Source organism: Oryctolagus cuniculus, chromosome 7 (genome assembly GCF_964237555.1).
Source record: "Oryctolagus cuniculus chromosome 7, mOryCun1.1, whole genome shotgun sequence".
NCBI classification, from domain to species: domain Eukaryota; kingdom Metazoa; phylum Chordata; class Mammalia; order Lagomorpha; family Leporidae; genus Oryctolagus; species Oryctolagus cuniculus.
This window is the reverse complement of record NC_091438.1, coordinates 86,009,253-86,025,376: the sequence shown is the minus strand read 5'-3', so window position 1 is coordinate 86,025,376 and position 16,124 is coordinate 86,009,253. Positions and strand designations below refer to the sequence as shown.

General features: G+C 40.6%; 1 protein-coding gene across 3 annotated transcripts in view; it reads right to left on the bottom strand.

Annotated features, from left to right (window-relative positions):
- The window catches only part of SYDE2 (synapse defective Rho GTPase homolog 2), a 63,619-nt gene that overhangs the window by 34,175 nt on the left and 13,320 nt on the right, over positions 1–16,124 (bottom strand). For all 3 annotated transcript variants that reach the window (XM_051856301.2, XM_070078145.1, XM_051856300.2), the window contains exons 3-4: positions 10,081–11,183; positions 5,137–5,263 (exon numbers count right to left, since the gene is read on the bottom strand). In XM_051856301.2, the coding sequence (XP_051712261.2) occupies positions 5,137–5,263; positions 10,081–11,183 (1,230 nt within the window). The remainder of the gene's footprint in view (positions 1–5,136; positions 5,264–10,080; positions 11,184–16,124) is intronic.

Sequence of the window (16,124 nt, the reverse complement as noted above, 5' to 3'; positions counted from 1 at the left end):
GATTTGAATGTTGAATCACTGACATTTCTTGAATTTAGAGCTGTGAGTTAATTTTTAAAATCCATTACCTTAGTTTCCTGACTTTATCATCTATTTTAGTCACACTCTACACATATTGCTCAGATCAAATGGCTCTCACAATCTCAAGATATTTGAGTTGCTTAACTTATGACTATTCCTCAATGTTTGGCATCTTAGTGTTTTACGGTTTAGACAGCTAAGCTCAATCCAGGTAAACAGAATCATCTGGAAGTTAATATGTCAGAGATCAGAGTACATATTAATATAAAATAGATGGTAGGAGAATGTATCTTAATATGTTTAAATAAATAAAAATATTAAAGTTTTAAAGATAATTTCTGGCTGATTTCTAATGAATTTTTCTTTGATAAAATGATTAAGAGAGGATTAAAATCAGAAAAAGGTATGGCCAAATGAACTTTCAGATACTGAACCTAGATAGACTGCTTGGCACAACATGAAACCTATGTTACAATGGGCAGACACACTCAAATGAATTTCCTCCTTAGATTTTTTTTTAGTAATAAATATCCTGTCTTTTCTAAATTCTCTTGTTATGTTTAATAAATAAGCTCCATAAAATATTAAGAATAAACTTTGTTCCTTAGATTTTATACTTCACTGAAAAAACCTTGGTTTATCTACAGCCTATCACTCTGTGCTCCAGATAAATCAACCACTAAAAACACATTAAGGGCCTGGCGCTGTGGCGTAGCAGGTAAAGCCACCACCTGCAATGCCGGCATCCCATATGGGTACCAGTTCGAGTCCCAGCTGCTCCACTTCTGATCCAGTTCTTTGCTATGGCCTGGGAAAGCAGCAGAAGATGACCCAAGTACTTGGGCCCTGCACCCGCGTGGGAGACCGGGAAGAAGCGCCTGGCTCCTGGCTTCAGATCAGTCCAGTTTCAGCTGTTGTGGCCATTTGGGGAGTAAACCAATGGATGGAAGACCTTTCTCTCTGTCTTTCCCTCTCTCTATAATTCTACCTCTCACATAAATAAATAAATATTTTAAAAAACACATTAAACAGTGACTCATTTTGTTAGCTTCTCTTTTTTAGGCCCACTGAACAACTAATTATGTTTCAAATTTACTTTGAAATGAGCTAATGTGGGACAAACATGAGCCAACACCATTACTGGCCAATTCCCAAACCAATAATGTCTTATCTTGAGTCACATGGACCTTGCATGTAATTTATTTCAATTCCAATGATACTTCTCAGATAAATCTTAAATCATTACATTGGATTTTTACTGAAAGGGAAAACAGCTCTAAATTCTTGTGAAAAACAGCCTAAATGAAGTAGAATAGTACCGAGAATAGAATCAAGAAATACTCAATTTATAAATTATGGAAGCTGTCAGTTTTAGAAAAGAACACTATAAAGTCAGAATTCACTGAATTATTGCTGTCCATATCCTACATATGCTCCAAATTTCCAAAACTAAGAATCAAGTCTTATAGCAAACAGTCAACCCAAAGCACAGTCTCTAATCTCTTCAAATCATATGCACGTATCCCAATTTTTATTTCTAAGACAAGGTTATACCAAGACAAAAATCTACTTTTGTCTACACAATGTACTATCTGGACACTGGTATTCATAAATTTTCTTTACTGAATTCATAAAATGGGTCCTTGGTTGATTTTATTAATTACATATCAACAAAGGAAGAATACTCCATTTTTAAAGAAATTATCCTATTTCTTAAATAAGCCTCTTTCCTTACCAAGAAAAAAAAAAAGACAGAAACAAAATAACCATTACTTCAGATTTAGTAAATTTAAAAAAAGAAAAAATGTCTCAGTTTTCTCTTAGTATCAAATGTTTAGGATTAAAGTTTTGGTTATCCAAGAATATAAAATAAATACAATATGAAAATACAGTCATTCAGCATTCAGAGTATCAGAACCTCAACTATCTGGAAAGCCTCAATCCCAGAAGCTTTAAGGATTTCAACCAACAAAAATGTCTTTAATATATGCAAGAGAATTTTCCTCAAATTCTCAGCCAATTAATCATGTGTAAAATAAGAAAGAGAAATTAGAAAAAAAAAATATGGCAGTTGACAACAGAGAAAAGAGAGAAAAGAGAAAGAACTATCAAAACACGTAAGATCTGAAGAAACACACTGAAGCATTGTCTCTAGATGAAAGGATTTCCTTCAAAACAATCCAGCGTCAGGCAGGACCAAATGAAGGATACAGGGGCAGACGTTTGGCCAAGCAGGAAGGATGCTGGTTAAAACACCCATGTCCCACATCACCGTACCTAGGTTTGATTCCTAGCTTTCTGCCAATGGCACCCACATGGGAAACCTAGACTGAGTTCCCAGTTCCTGGCTCTGCCCAGCACCAGCTGTTGCAAGGATTTGGGAAGCAACTAGGATGAAATCTCTGTCTCTCTCTTCCTCTCCAATAAAGAAAAAAAATTAATTAAAAAAGGAATGAGGGATACATATGAGACAAGCTTGATCATGTGTTGATGATTATGGAAAGCAGGTGATGAAGAAAGGGAGTTTATCAAAACATTCTCTCTACTTTTGCATATGTTTGAGAACTTCAATAATAAAGTTAAAAAACAACAAAAACAAACACAGAATTATAAACCAATACATAAGGGCCGGCACTATGGTGTAGCAGGTAAAGCCACCACCTGCGGTGCCAGCAACCCACATGGCTGCCAATTGGAAGTCCTGGCTGCTCCACTTCTGATCCAGCTCTCTGCTATGGCCTGGGAAAGCAGTAGAACATGGCCCAACTCCTTGGGTCCCTGCACCCATGTGGGAGACCCAGAAAAAGCTCCTGGCTCCTGACTTTGGATCGGCACAGCTCCGACCCTTTTGGCCACCTGGGGAGTGAACCAGCGGATGGAAGACCTCTCTCTCTCTGCCTCTGCCTCTCTGTAACTCTGCCTTTCAAATAAATAAATAATAAAATAAAATTTAAAAACCAATACACAGCCAATAAATAATGACTGAAGATTATCAATAAGGTTATGAGCAACTGTCTAATGGCAAAGGCCTTTGCTCTATTCTTATCTTGAGGGTATCCCCACAGAATGATACGGCATCATTCCTTTCTTTAACCCTGTTATCTCCTGTTTCTCAAATATTCTCTTTTCTCCTTCAGGTGTTTTTTCTTCCTTTGCCTGCCTCCAAAAATTAGAGATCCCTAAAGTTCTTGTTAATTTACACTTTTTAGACAATTAATGACATCTATATGTCAGTGCCTTCAATGCGTCACTTTCAGCCCCATCTCTCAGGAGTACCAAAGTTTGGTTTTGTTTTGTTTTAAAGAATTATTTATTTGAAAGGCAGAGTTACAGAGAGAGAGAGAGAATGTCTTCCTTCTGTTGGTTCACTCCCAAATGGCCACAATAGTCAGGGCTGGGCCAGAATGAAGCCAGGAGCCTGGAACTCCACTGCATGGCAGGGCCCCAAACACTTGGACCATCTTCTGCTGCTTTCCTAAGAGCATTAGCAGAGAGCTGGACTGGAAGTGGAACATCCAGGACTAAATCTGGCACTCACATGGAATGCCAGCAGCAGCTTAACTAGTTGCGTTCACAACACTGGCCCCCTAAAAGCTTAACTCTTGTACTATACGTTATATTTACCACTTGGATAAATAAAATACTCCCCAAATTCTACCACATCCTCTTTTTAAAAAAATATTTTATTTATTTATTTATTTATTTGACAGGCAGAGTGGATAGTGAGAGAGAGAGACAGAGAGAAAGATCTTCCTTTTTGCCGCTGGTTCACCCTTCAATGGCCGCCACGGCTGGCGCGCTGTGGCCGGCGCACCATGCTGATCCGAAGGCAGGAGCCAGGTGCTTCTCCTGGTCTCCCATGGGGTGCAGGGCCCAAGTACTTGGGCCATCTTCCACTGCCTTCCCGGGCCACAGCAGAGAGCTGGCCTAGAAGAGGGGCAACCGGGACAGAATCCGGCGCCCCGACCGGGACTAGAACCCAGTGTGCCAGCGCCACTAGGTGGAGGATTAGCCTATTGAGCCGCGGCACCAGCCAAAATATTTTATTTATTTGAAAGGCAGAGTGACAGAGCAAGGGAGTGGGGAGAGACAAAGAGAGCTTTTATCTACTGATTCATTCCAGAAATGACAGCAATGACCAGAAGCCAGGATCCTGGAACTCCATCTGGGTCTCCTATATGGGAGGCAGGAGTCCAAGTACTTGGGCCATCACCTGCTACTTCCCCAAGTGCATTAGCAGGGAGCCACGACTTGAACTCCAATATGGGATGCCAACATTAGAAGTGGCGGCTAACCTACTGCGCCTCAATACCATCCCCTACTACATCCTCTCTGTAGCACTTTCAACTTTGGTGGAAGTAGATCTCCTATTCCTTATCAAATTCAGTAATACTGAATCCAAAACCCAATTCATCTTCTTTTCTATGTATCCCTACCAAGAGCAGTAGCTCTTCTTACAACACTCCTCATTCTTCTAATGGTCCTCATTCAACCAGGTCTCAAAGTCAAGTTTGTCTGGGCTCTATTTTTCCTCACATCCTTTCAGTTCCACATTTTCCTATATCGACAGCTAAAAGACTCCTTTCGTTCTCATTACCTTGTTGTTGGGACTATTGTCAAGGCTTCCTAACTTATTTTCCTTCCTCTGGTCTCTTCCAATTTCAATACATCACATCAAGTTGGCAGATAAATATTTCCAAGGACAGTCTCTAATTATTTCCCTCCCCATGCTCAAAAATCTTTAATGGATCTCCTCTGCCTACTAAATAAATTGAAATGCTCTAACCAAATAGCTCTTATATCATCTAAGCCCCAAACTGAGCTCTCAAGGCATTTTATCTATCCCTCTGTGAAGGTACCCTTTTCCTTCTAGTATCAATTACAGCTGATGTAGGCTTCATTTCCCCTGACCATATGCTGGCTACTTGAGAGTAGGGACCATATATTCATACTTCTCCATAGAAAATAACACAATATGCAGTAGTTGTAAAAGAAAGAAAGGAAGACTTCAGAATAAAGCCAAATTGCATGTAGCTACAAAAAAAGCATTTAATTCTCTTTCCTGCATTTATAGTCTTTCCAGAATAAGCACATAAGATAAAATCTATTTATTACCTGTTATTACATTTATATCTGGGTATTGATTTTCACACAGACCAACAGCTTTGCTATCCCTCTCAAAAGCCTCTCGAAGTTCTTTCTTGACTGCTGCGGAACCACATAATCGATACAGGCCTACTACCTAGAAATAAAATTATGGCCACATTATGGTGAACTTGATAATGAGAAAGTGTAACAGTACAGTAAATCACATGAACTAGGCAAGCAATATGTTCTAATGGCATTTAGTTAAAATACCTCAAACAGCTTTTGAAATCTTACTATAAACCAAGATATACTGATAAATGTAATTAAAACATCATACTGCTTCATTTATATTTAATCTGATTCCTATGAAGTTGGCTATCTCATCTTAAGATACAATCACTCCTCTTTCATTCTATATGCTTAACCAATATCTCCATGCCCCAAGAACTTGCCCCTCCACGTCTTTTGTTCTAGACTGAACCAGTACAGCACAACAGTTAACCAAGGGCTTTGGGGTCATAAAGCCCCATTCTGTCCCTCCTTCCTTGGTAATTTGGGCAAGTTATTTAATCTCTTTAAACTCAGTTTCTTTATCCATATAATAAATATACAGTCAGAAATGAGGTTCCAGTATACTATTTATATAAAGCATTGTAGGGAAATAAAAAAAGATTCTTAGGAAGAAATAGAAGTATATGTACGGTTTTTAACTTTCTCAAATTAATTGATTATAAAATGATGTGGGAAATTTCATTAAAGTAATATATTAAAGACTAAAAATACTCTAGCTCAAAACTTACATAAGGTACACAAACATCACTCATCCCACCAAGCTAAATTGAAAAATTTACTTTTAAAACAGTTCATTGGCCGGCACTGCGGCTCAATAGGCTAATCTTCCACCTGTGGCGCCAGCAACCCAGGTTCTAGTCCCAGTTGGGGCACCAGATTCTATCCCGGTTGCCCCTCTTCCAGGCCAGTTCTCTGCTATGGCCCGAGAGTGCAGTGGAGGATGGCCCAAGTCCTTGGGCCCTGCACCCCATGGGAGACCAGGAGAAGAAGCACCTGGCTCCTGGCTTCGGATCAGCGTGATGCGCCGGCCGCAGCGTGCCAGCCGTGGTGGCCATTGGAGCGTGAACCAACGGCAAAAAGGAAGACCTTTCTCTGTCTCTCTCTCTCTCACTGTCCACTCTGCCTGTCAAAAAATAAAAATTAAAAAATTAAAAAATAAAAAAACCCAGTTCATTTAGGTTTTAAAATATGAAGAAGTTCACTACAAATTCACAGAGAGGATATCAACATGATCTCTGTAAAGAAAAAGCATTCCTGATTATACTATTAGAGTTCTTTAAAAGAATAAACCTTCAAGATAATTAAGGAGAAAAAGTGGCTGTCATCTACACTTCCATATCAAAGACTGCTTATATTTGGGAAATTGAAGAATTGAATGAAGTTAGGATAAATTACTTCAAGACAGAAATAAAGAATACCAATCCTTCAAAGATCTGAATAGGAGTCATTATAAAAAATGACCTAGAGGAAGGAGCACACATAGGTGATATTTCTAGGTTTATTTATGAGTCATTAAAGAAGTAACAGAATATACCAGAAGTAAGACTCAATCTGGGAAACTGTTAATAAAAGAAATAAGGAAATGTTGTCCAAAATATTGAAGATGATAAGCCATAAATACTAACCAAAAGACAGTTAACAGAACCCAAAACTATTCCTAAGAGATGGTAGTAATTCAAGGAGTGCTACATTCAAAAGGATCAACATAACAAGAGTAAGCAAGGAATGTACTAAGATGAAAATGCAAATTGTCTATTTTATCCACATTCCTGATGCATTCACATTGAGATTAACAGGTGTTATGCTGGTTGTATCATCTCAAGAAAGGCATGGTAGAAGGGCAGATCAACCAAAAATTAAAACTAGAACATTAAACAGAATGAAAGGAAATGCTACCACAACTAAAGAAACCATCTTGATTATAGCCCCTCTGATTACACATGTTTAGGTGTCACATAGTGCCATGGTAAGGATGTATCCCCTTGAACTTGAGAAGGAGATAAACCTAGAACAAATGAAAGGAATACCACTTCTTACAGGAAGCATATTAATGGACCATTTTATCCCAAAAAATATGACATTACAAATATATTTATTTAGGGGCCGGTGCTGTGGCGCAGCAGGTTAACACCCTGGCCTGAAGCGCCGGCATCCCATATGGGCACCGGTTCTAGTCCCGGCTGCTCCTCTCCAGCTCTCTGCTATGGCCTGGGATAGCAGCAGAAGATGGCCCAAGTCCTTGGGCCCCTGCACCCACATGGGAGACCAGGAAGAAGCTCCTGGCTCCTGGCTTTGGATAGGCGCAGCTCCAGATGTTGCAGCCATCTGGAGAGTGAACCAGCAGAGAGAATACCTCTCTCTCTGCCTCTCCTCCCTCTGTGTAACTCTTTCAAATAAATAAATAAATATTTTTTTTAAAAAAGATGAATAAAAGGAATACCTAATATAAGTATTTAAAGGAAAGGATATTTTAGGATGTAATTAACATCAGATGCTGATTTTTATACTTTTTTTTTTTTTTTGACAGGCAGAGTGGACAGTGAGAGAGAGAGAGTGAGAGAAAGGTCTTCCTTTGCCGTTGGTTCACCCTCCAATGGCCACCGCGGCTGGCGCGCTGCAGCCGGCGCACGGCGCTGATCCGAAGCCAGGAGCCAGGTACTTATCCTGGTCTCCCATGGGGTGCAGGGCCCAAGCACTTGGGCCATCCTCCACTGCACTCCTGGGCCACAGCAGAGAGCTGGCCTGGAAGAGGGGCAACTGGGACAGAATCTGGCGCTCCGACCGGGACTAGAACCCGGTGTGCCGGTGCCACAGGGCGGAGGATTAGCCTGTTGAGCCGCGAATTTTATATTCTTAATGCCTCAGAGACAGAATCTGTTCTTCATTGTTAAACATGTTTTCTTGGTAAATGATAAGTCTTTATACAGCTGCTCTTTATAAATATTTCAAAAAGCATGCTATAAAAGTATAGTGGGGGGCCTGCGGCACCAGCATCCTAATATGGGCGCCGGGTTCTAATCCAGGTTGCTCCTCTTTCAGTCCAGCTCTCTGCTGTGGCCCAGGAGTACAGTGGAGGATGGCCCAAGTGCTTGGACCCCTGCACCCGCACAGGAGGCCAAGAAGAAGCACACGGCTCCTGCTTTGGATGGGTGCAGTTCTGGCTGTGGCGGCCATTTGGGGAGTGAACCAATGGAAGAAAGACCTTTCTCTCTCTCTCTCTCTCTCACTGTCTATAACTCTACCTATCAAATAAAAAAAAAAAAATGAAAAGTATAGTGCCATTGAGTTACATTTTAATACTTAATTACAAAACTTTGTGCTTAATAATTAGCTGTTGTTGTTGTTGTTGTTGTTGTTGTTGTTGTTTTGGACAGGCAGAGTGGACAGTGAGAGAGACAGAGAGAAAGGTCTTCCTTTTGCCATTGGTTCACCCTCCAATGGCCGCCACAGCCTGCGCACCACGCTGATCTGAAGGCAGGAGCCAGGTGCTTCCCCTGGTCTCCCATGCGGGTACAGGGCCCAAGCACCTGGGCCATCCTCCACTGCACTCCCTGGCCACAGCAGAGAGCTGGCCTGGAAGAGGGGCAACCGGGACAGAATCCAGTGCCCCGACCGGGACTAGAACCCAGGGCGCCAGCACCGCAGGCAGAGGATTAGCCTAGTGAGCCGTGGTGCCGGCCAATAATTAGCTTTAAAGTCTGTCTAATCTCTGAACCCTACACTATTTAAAAAAAAAAAAAAAGGAAGAAGAAATGGAGAACTTTAAAAAAAATGACTTAAACTAGGATTGGAAAATACAGCTATGTTCCCACATGAACAACATAAACTAGAGATGGAATCATGTATCTGAGTTAGAAGAGGTTTCAAGACAGGAAATTTGTTCCCATTATATAAATTTTTCTTAAAGTTATTAAATAAAAAGATTTAAAAAATTTAGCTGCCTTACAGAGATTAAGTGACTTGCCCAACATTACGCTGTTAAGTAATAATGGAGGAAAAATCAGAATTTAGGTCTTCTGCATTTTAATGACAATTTCACTAACTTACATTGTTTCTATATTAAGTTCAAGGTGCATTACTGCAAATCAAGAAATCATATTTTACCTTCTGTAATATTTACTCTCATATTTTTTGTCTTTTAAGCCAAATTCTGATAGGAACAAAGGAGAACTAATTCAAAATACAATGACTTTTAAGGGTAACGTGTCATAAAGGAATATAATTATCTATACCTTAGAATAATATTCTCAGAGACATGCTGTTTTTCTTTGTCATAGAACATGTACAGGTACTATGTACATATATTAAAACAAATAAATGAAGACATGATCTATTAACTGGTTAGCATTTACATATTTTGCTACAAATAACACTATATTTTCTTTTGTTTTAAGGTATTGCCTTTGCCTTTTAAAGAAAATGAGATATGTTCTTATTAGTAGGATCTCTCCTCATACTTCATGATATTCCACAATAAAGAGACAGATAGGTTTATGCCTTCCAAAGACTAGGCCTGAGAAAGTAGGAGTGAAGCAGGGTTGGAGAATTCACTATTGGAACTTTCTCTCACAGGAATGTCAAACCATGCAGAAACAGTTTGTTAAATGAATCTGTCTTTGCCTATGTTATCAGCTCTTGCTAGTGTAAAGCAATTTTGATCTTAGAAGACCCACACATCTGTGTCAAAACATAAACTGTGGAATCATCTAGCATGGTCTCAGTCATTGACAACAGACGTTAAGGTATGAATTATATCCAAGCACTAAACAGATACATATAAAGAATAGTAACAAGAAAATATCCAAGTTTACTTGTTTACTTTACCTTGAATAACATCTCCAACACTTATAATCAATCAATCAATAAAGGAGGTAGTAAAGAAACAAAGTGAAATAATACCTGACAGCCTCTTTTTTCAATTTCCATAATACATTTCTGTATCAGAAGTGGCACCATCAATCCTACATTTTCTTTCTCCACAACTTTTCGAATATCAACACCAAATATTACTGATTCTCGATTTTTATCTAGTCCATGAAGAGAATTCTCCCACTGCTCCATAAGAGTCACTTTCACATAAATAAGACCTCTAGGTTCTAGTTTAACAGCCAATTGATGTGTCTTTGTCACTCTGAATAAGGTAGGAAGGACAACAGTTCCGTGACAACACACTCGGTTTCTTCTTGGAGTAGGTTCCCAACTAAACACTACGAGTTTCAGATGCTGTGCATTTTCAATTTCTATGTTGAAAGTATGATCCATGTCTAAAAATGTTGTTCGACATGTGAGCAAAGCTGTCCTTGCTTTGTTCACCGAATCGACCTGAATTGCACAGAAGACATCTTTCGAATCTATCCGGGGTGGTTTTAAATCCTCTGCACCATAGAAATGCACGCTCATGAGCCCAGATATGTATTGTGAACACTTAGGTTGATCAGAAAAGCTATAATGTCTAAAAGCATCGATGTCTATGTCATTTTTGCTACAAGTATTTGGAACTATTTCTTTTCCTTTTCCAAGTTTGTTTTCAGAGCCGTGTTTGCTAGATTTGGTTACAAGTTCAGGTGAATCTCCATCACTGAGGTAACCACCTTTGCAGGAGTATTTAGAACTCACAGATCTTTTCTTTTGGTAGCTGTGCTGAGAAGACACACTGGTATCAAGATGGTACCGGCTTATAACATTCCTCTTTGCAGCTGTGGTTGTATTCCCAGAAGGAAGAATAACAGTATGATGAATTTCTTGACAGTTACATTTAGACAAGGAAGGACTATTTTCTGGACCATTTAAATAATTCAAGGTTCCCTTAACACTCAGCTTTCGGCTAAATTCTGGCAACTTTTTCATTTTCATAGAAAGTTTCCTCACAGTCCGTGGAGATTTTATTTTATCTGGCAAAGACCAATTAATTGAACTTCCTTTTTTCACAGGGCTAGGGCTTGGAGAAGATGGTTCCATAATTCCCAATTCAGTCCTATTTGGAGCAGTTAGGATCCCAGGACCTTAAAAGAAAAAAAAAAAAAAAAAGGAAGCTATTATAAAGTTAAATGTTTTAGTTTCTACTTGTATTCCTATTTTATAAACCACCAAGTAGGGGCTGGTTCTGTGGCATATATAGTAAGCTTCCACGTGTGGCACTGGCATCCCCTATGGATGCCATTTGGTGTCCTGGCTAGTCCTCTTCTGATCCAGCTCTCTGCTACGGACTAGGAAAGCAGTGAAAGATGGTCCAAGAGCTCGGTCCCGTGTACCCACAGAGGAGATTCAAAAGCTCCCGGCTCCTGGCTTCAGATCAGCCCAGCTTTGGCCGTTGCGACCATTTGGGGAGTGAACCAACAGATGGAAGATACCTCTCTCTCTCTCTCTCAGCCTCTGCCTCTTTGCAACTCTGCCTTTCAAATAAATAAATCTTTTTTCAATAAGATATAATAGCTCTAATTTCAGAAGCTAATTTATATAACATTACATTTCACAATTAAAATGAGAAAATGTGGGTTAGGCTTTTACCCTAATGGTCACGATGCTGATTAGCACACCTGCTTCCCACATCTAAGCACCTGGGTTTGATGCCTAACTCCAATCTGGACTCCAGTTTCCTGCTAATGCAGACCCTAGGAGGCAGGAGCAATGGCTTAAATGGTTGGTTGGATCCCTGTCACTCACACAGGAGATCTAGATTGAGTTTCAGTTCCCAGCTTCAGCCAGTCCCAACCTTGGTCATTGTAGGCATCTGGAGCCAATAAGAGTGCACTATGTTTCCTCACCTCTCAAATAAATAAATTTTTAAAAGTAATTTTTTTAAAGATTACTTGTTTGTTTGAAAGGCAGAGTTAAAAAGAGAGAGAGAGAGAGAGAGAGAGAGAGAGAGAGAGAGAGCGTTTCCATCTGCTGGTTCATTCCCCAAATGGACACAATGGCCAGGTCTGGGCCAGGCTTGAGCCAGGAGCCAGAAGCTCCTTCTGGATCCCCCACATGGGTGGAGGGGCCCAAGCACTCGGCCATCTTCCACTGCCTTTCCCAGACCATTCTCAGGAAGCTGGATCAGAAGTGGGACAGCCAGGACACAAACCAGCACCTATGTGGGATGCATCACAGGCAGACGCTTAACCCACTGTGCCACAACATTGGCCCCATTAAAAAGTAGCTTTTTAAAATGATAAAATGTGCTTATTCATTTAAAAAGTCAAGGGTGGGTCCCGGCTATTCCACTTCCCATCCAACTTTCTGCTAATACATTCTGGGAGAGAACAGACGATGGCTCAAGTGCTTGGGCCTCTGCCACCTACATGGGGGACTCATGGAGTTCCAGATTACTGGTTTTGGCCTGGCTGAGCCCTGACTGTTGCAGGAATTTGAGAAATGAACAGGATAGAAGACCTCCATCTCTGTTGCTCTGCCTGAGTAGATGAAAATAAACATTTTTTAAAGCCAATAAATTGAGACCTTTCTTTAGAGTATTAATATGATATTCTCCCTCTACCCCTTTCTATGTGACCCAGTGACAAAGAAGTAGTTTATTTATAGAGAAAGGATTATTTTAAGTATGCCCACTGGGTTTTTCTGTTAAGCAATGAATATGAAAAAGAGTGTTTGATAAACTGGACAAAGCATCCTCTTGTACTTCAAATTGTAGTACAATTCTAATGGTTTCCCAGTCTAAAACATTCTATAGAAACCAGGGTCCTGATACAAACATCTATTTTGTCACAGCCTAGAAAAGCTACCTTGTATATTAAATCACTCTAGATTTTATTAAATCATTAAGGAATGAAACATTCTCCTTCCTCACATTATAAGTAAACAATTCCTACTAAAGTCCTTCACTGATTATTAAAGTGAAATCAAACACTACACATATTAGCAGTGTCTATTGCAGACAAGACTGAATTTAATAAAACAAAAATACTCTGGTTTTGTAAATTCTAGGAGCTGAAGTATTACCAAAGCTGACATGCACTTAAAAAACTATACTAACCAAATCTTAGACTACCAAGCTATAAGAATGTACAAAATGAAAACCTTTAAACTTATGAACCAGGTTGAGTCAAGTGAAACTGGCACACTCCTGAGGCACCCAGAGATTAACATCACATTGCAGGAGCTTGATTTTTTTTTTTTTAATAAATGAGTTAATCAACCAACCAATTTTTAGTTGCCCTATAAACTGGTGAATCTTTTAGGAAATACAATACAGGAATTACCAATAATAGTTACCAGCCATAAAGGTTCAGTAATAATACTAGTAATTAATCCTTTTTAAGATTTATTTATTTGAAAAGCAGAGTTACAGAGAGAAAAGAGACAGAGAGATTTTCCATCTGCTGGTTCACTCCCCAAATGGCCACAACAGCCAGGGCTGGGCAGGGCTGAAGCCAGGAGCCAAGAGCTTCTTCTGGGTCTTCCACCTGGATAGGAGGGGCCCAGGGGCCATCTTCTACTGCTCTCCCATGCTCATTAGCAGGGAGCTGGATTGGAAGTGGAACAACTGAGATGTGAACCAGCACCCATATGGGTGCCAGCATTGCAGGTGGCAGCTTTACCAGCTACAACACAATGTTGCCCCTCCACCAGTAATTATCCTTAATGAAACAAAACGTGATCATGAGGAAGATCACTGCAATAGCAGTGAAATAGTCAAGTAGATCAGGGCACATCATCCAATTAGATTCCATAAAGCTTGAGAGGAGTATTAATGAACATGTTACAATGCAAGATGAAGATAGTAAATAAAAATAGCATAAACTAAAACATCCACAGTGATTGCCATTAGATAAAAGATACACCATTGGAAGTTAGGAAGCAAACAATAAATCATATTTGTGTTAGGATATTTTTAAAAAATTTTTTGTCATACATAGTAAAATTACTTATAAATTAGCTTTCCTATTCTCTGATGAAAAATGTATTTGAAATTCAACCAGTCTCTCTGTCAACTTCCCAACAGCTTTCTGCCAATACTGCTAAAGAAAACAGATTAGAGAAGAATGCCAGGAAGAATGGAAATATAAATGGCAGCCATTCCACACTTTTAAGTTTGAGAAGCAGAGAGACAGACAGACACAGAGACCTCCCATCTGCTGGTTCACTCCCCAAATGCCTGCAATGGCAAGGGACAGGTAATGGCCAAAGCCAGCAGCCCGGAACATAATAAAGGTATCCCACATTGGTGTCAAAAACTCAATTACTTGGGTTGCTTCCAAGGGTCTGCATTAACAAGAAGCTAGATTCAGAAACAGGAGCTGGGAATCAAACCTGAGCACTCCAATATGGGACTCAGACTCTAACTTCCAGGTTACACACCCAGTCCCAAGTTTTGTTTTTTCAAATGCCTGTTAGCTTTTCTAGATTCACAATTTGCTATGACATAAAACTTTTTCATGACAGTAACCTTAAGTCAAAATGCACTTCACAGACAACGATTTCTAACTCTGTTCTTACTCTCTTGCTTTCTCTGTCCCATTCCATATCCATCACTCTCTGTGATATTAACAGCCTTCCCTATCGCTCCTCCCTGATCACAAGCTGCATTCCAAACTACTACTCAGATTACAAAAGAAACACACATCGACTCTGGAAAATTAGTCTACAATTGGAATTGCACAAAGAAAAAATTAATACTTTAAATCGCAACATCCAGAAAAAAAGTAACATTTCCAATAATAGCTTTCATCATTTCTTTTTTTTTTTTTTTTTTGACAGCCAGAGTGGACAGTGAGAGAGAGAGAGACAGAGAGAAAGGTCTTCCTTTGCCGTTGGTTCACTCTATAATGGCCGCCGCGGCCGCCACACTGCGGCCGGCGCACCCCGCTGATCCCATGGCAGGAGCCAGGTACTTATCCTGGTCTCCCATGGGGTGCAGGGCCCAAGGACTTGGGCCATCCTCCACTGCACTCCCTGGCCACAGCAGAGAGCTGGCCTGGAAGAGGGACAACCGGGACAGAAATCCGGTGCCCCGACCGGGACTAGAACCCGGTGTGCCAGCACTGCAAGGCGGAGGAATAGCCTAGTGAGCTGCGGCGCCGGCCATCATTTCTTTCAAAACTACCATCACATTGTGTATAATTTTGCAACTCATTTCTCTTAATATAATATTTACTCTAAGGGTGCAAATGAAAGTACTTTATTTGCTTAGTACAGAAACACCAGCAAGGGAATGAAAATATTCAGGGGGAAAATTCAAAGTGAGTATCAGACTGCTGTCACTTTGGGCAACTACAGCTTAACCTCATAGGAAAAAATTTTTAAAACTCTAGGAAACAATGAAAATACTGATTCAGAATTTTATCACTCAAAGAGTGATGGAGCTCGGATACTCATATATCAGCTCCTATCAGTCACTGCTTGAGAACTACTCCCAGGTTGCCCTGCAGATACCCGGCACATATACTCCCCACCCCTCAGCAAGACTTCAGAGAAAGTTCTCAAGCAAAGATACAGATGGCTTCTGTCATTTAAGTAGGAAGTAATAAAACTGAAGGGCTCTTGAGATGGGAAAAGGCATGGAGGCCGGCGCCGCGGCTCACTAGGCTAATCCTCCACCTTGTGGCGCCGGCACACCGGGTTCTAGTCCCGGTCAGGGTGCCGGATTCTGTCCCAGTTGCCCCTCTTCCAGGCCAGCCCTCTGCTGTGGCCAGGGAGTGCAGTGGAGGATGGCCCAGGTGCTTGGGCCCTGCACCCCATGGGAGACCAGGAAAAGCACCTGGCTCCTGCCTGCGGATCAGCGCGGTGCGCCGGCAGCAGCGCGATGGCCTCGGCAGCCATTGGAGGGTGAACCAACGGCAAAGGAAGACCTTTCTCTCTGTCTCTCTCTCACTGTCCACTCTGCCTGTCAAAAAAAAAAAAGGAAAAGGCATGGACAGCATCAGCTTTGCCCCACATCTTTGAATATTCTGTATCATCTAAAACTCTATAAATTAAAATGATTTAATATAAAACAGAACTGC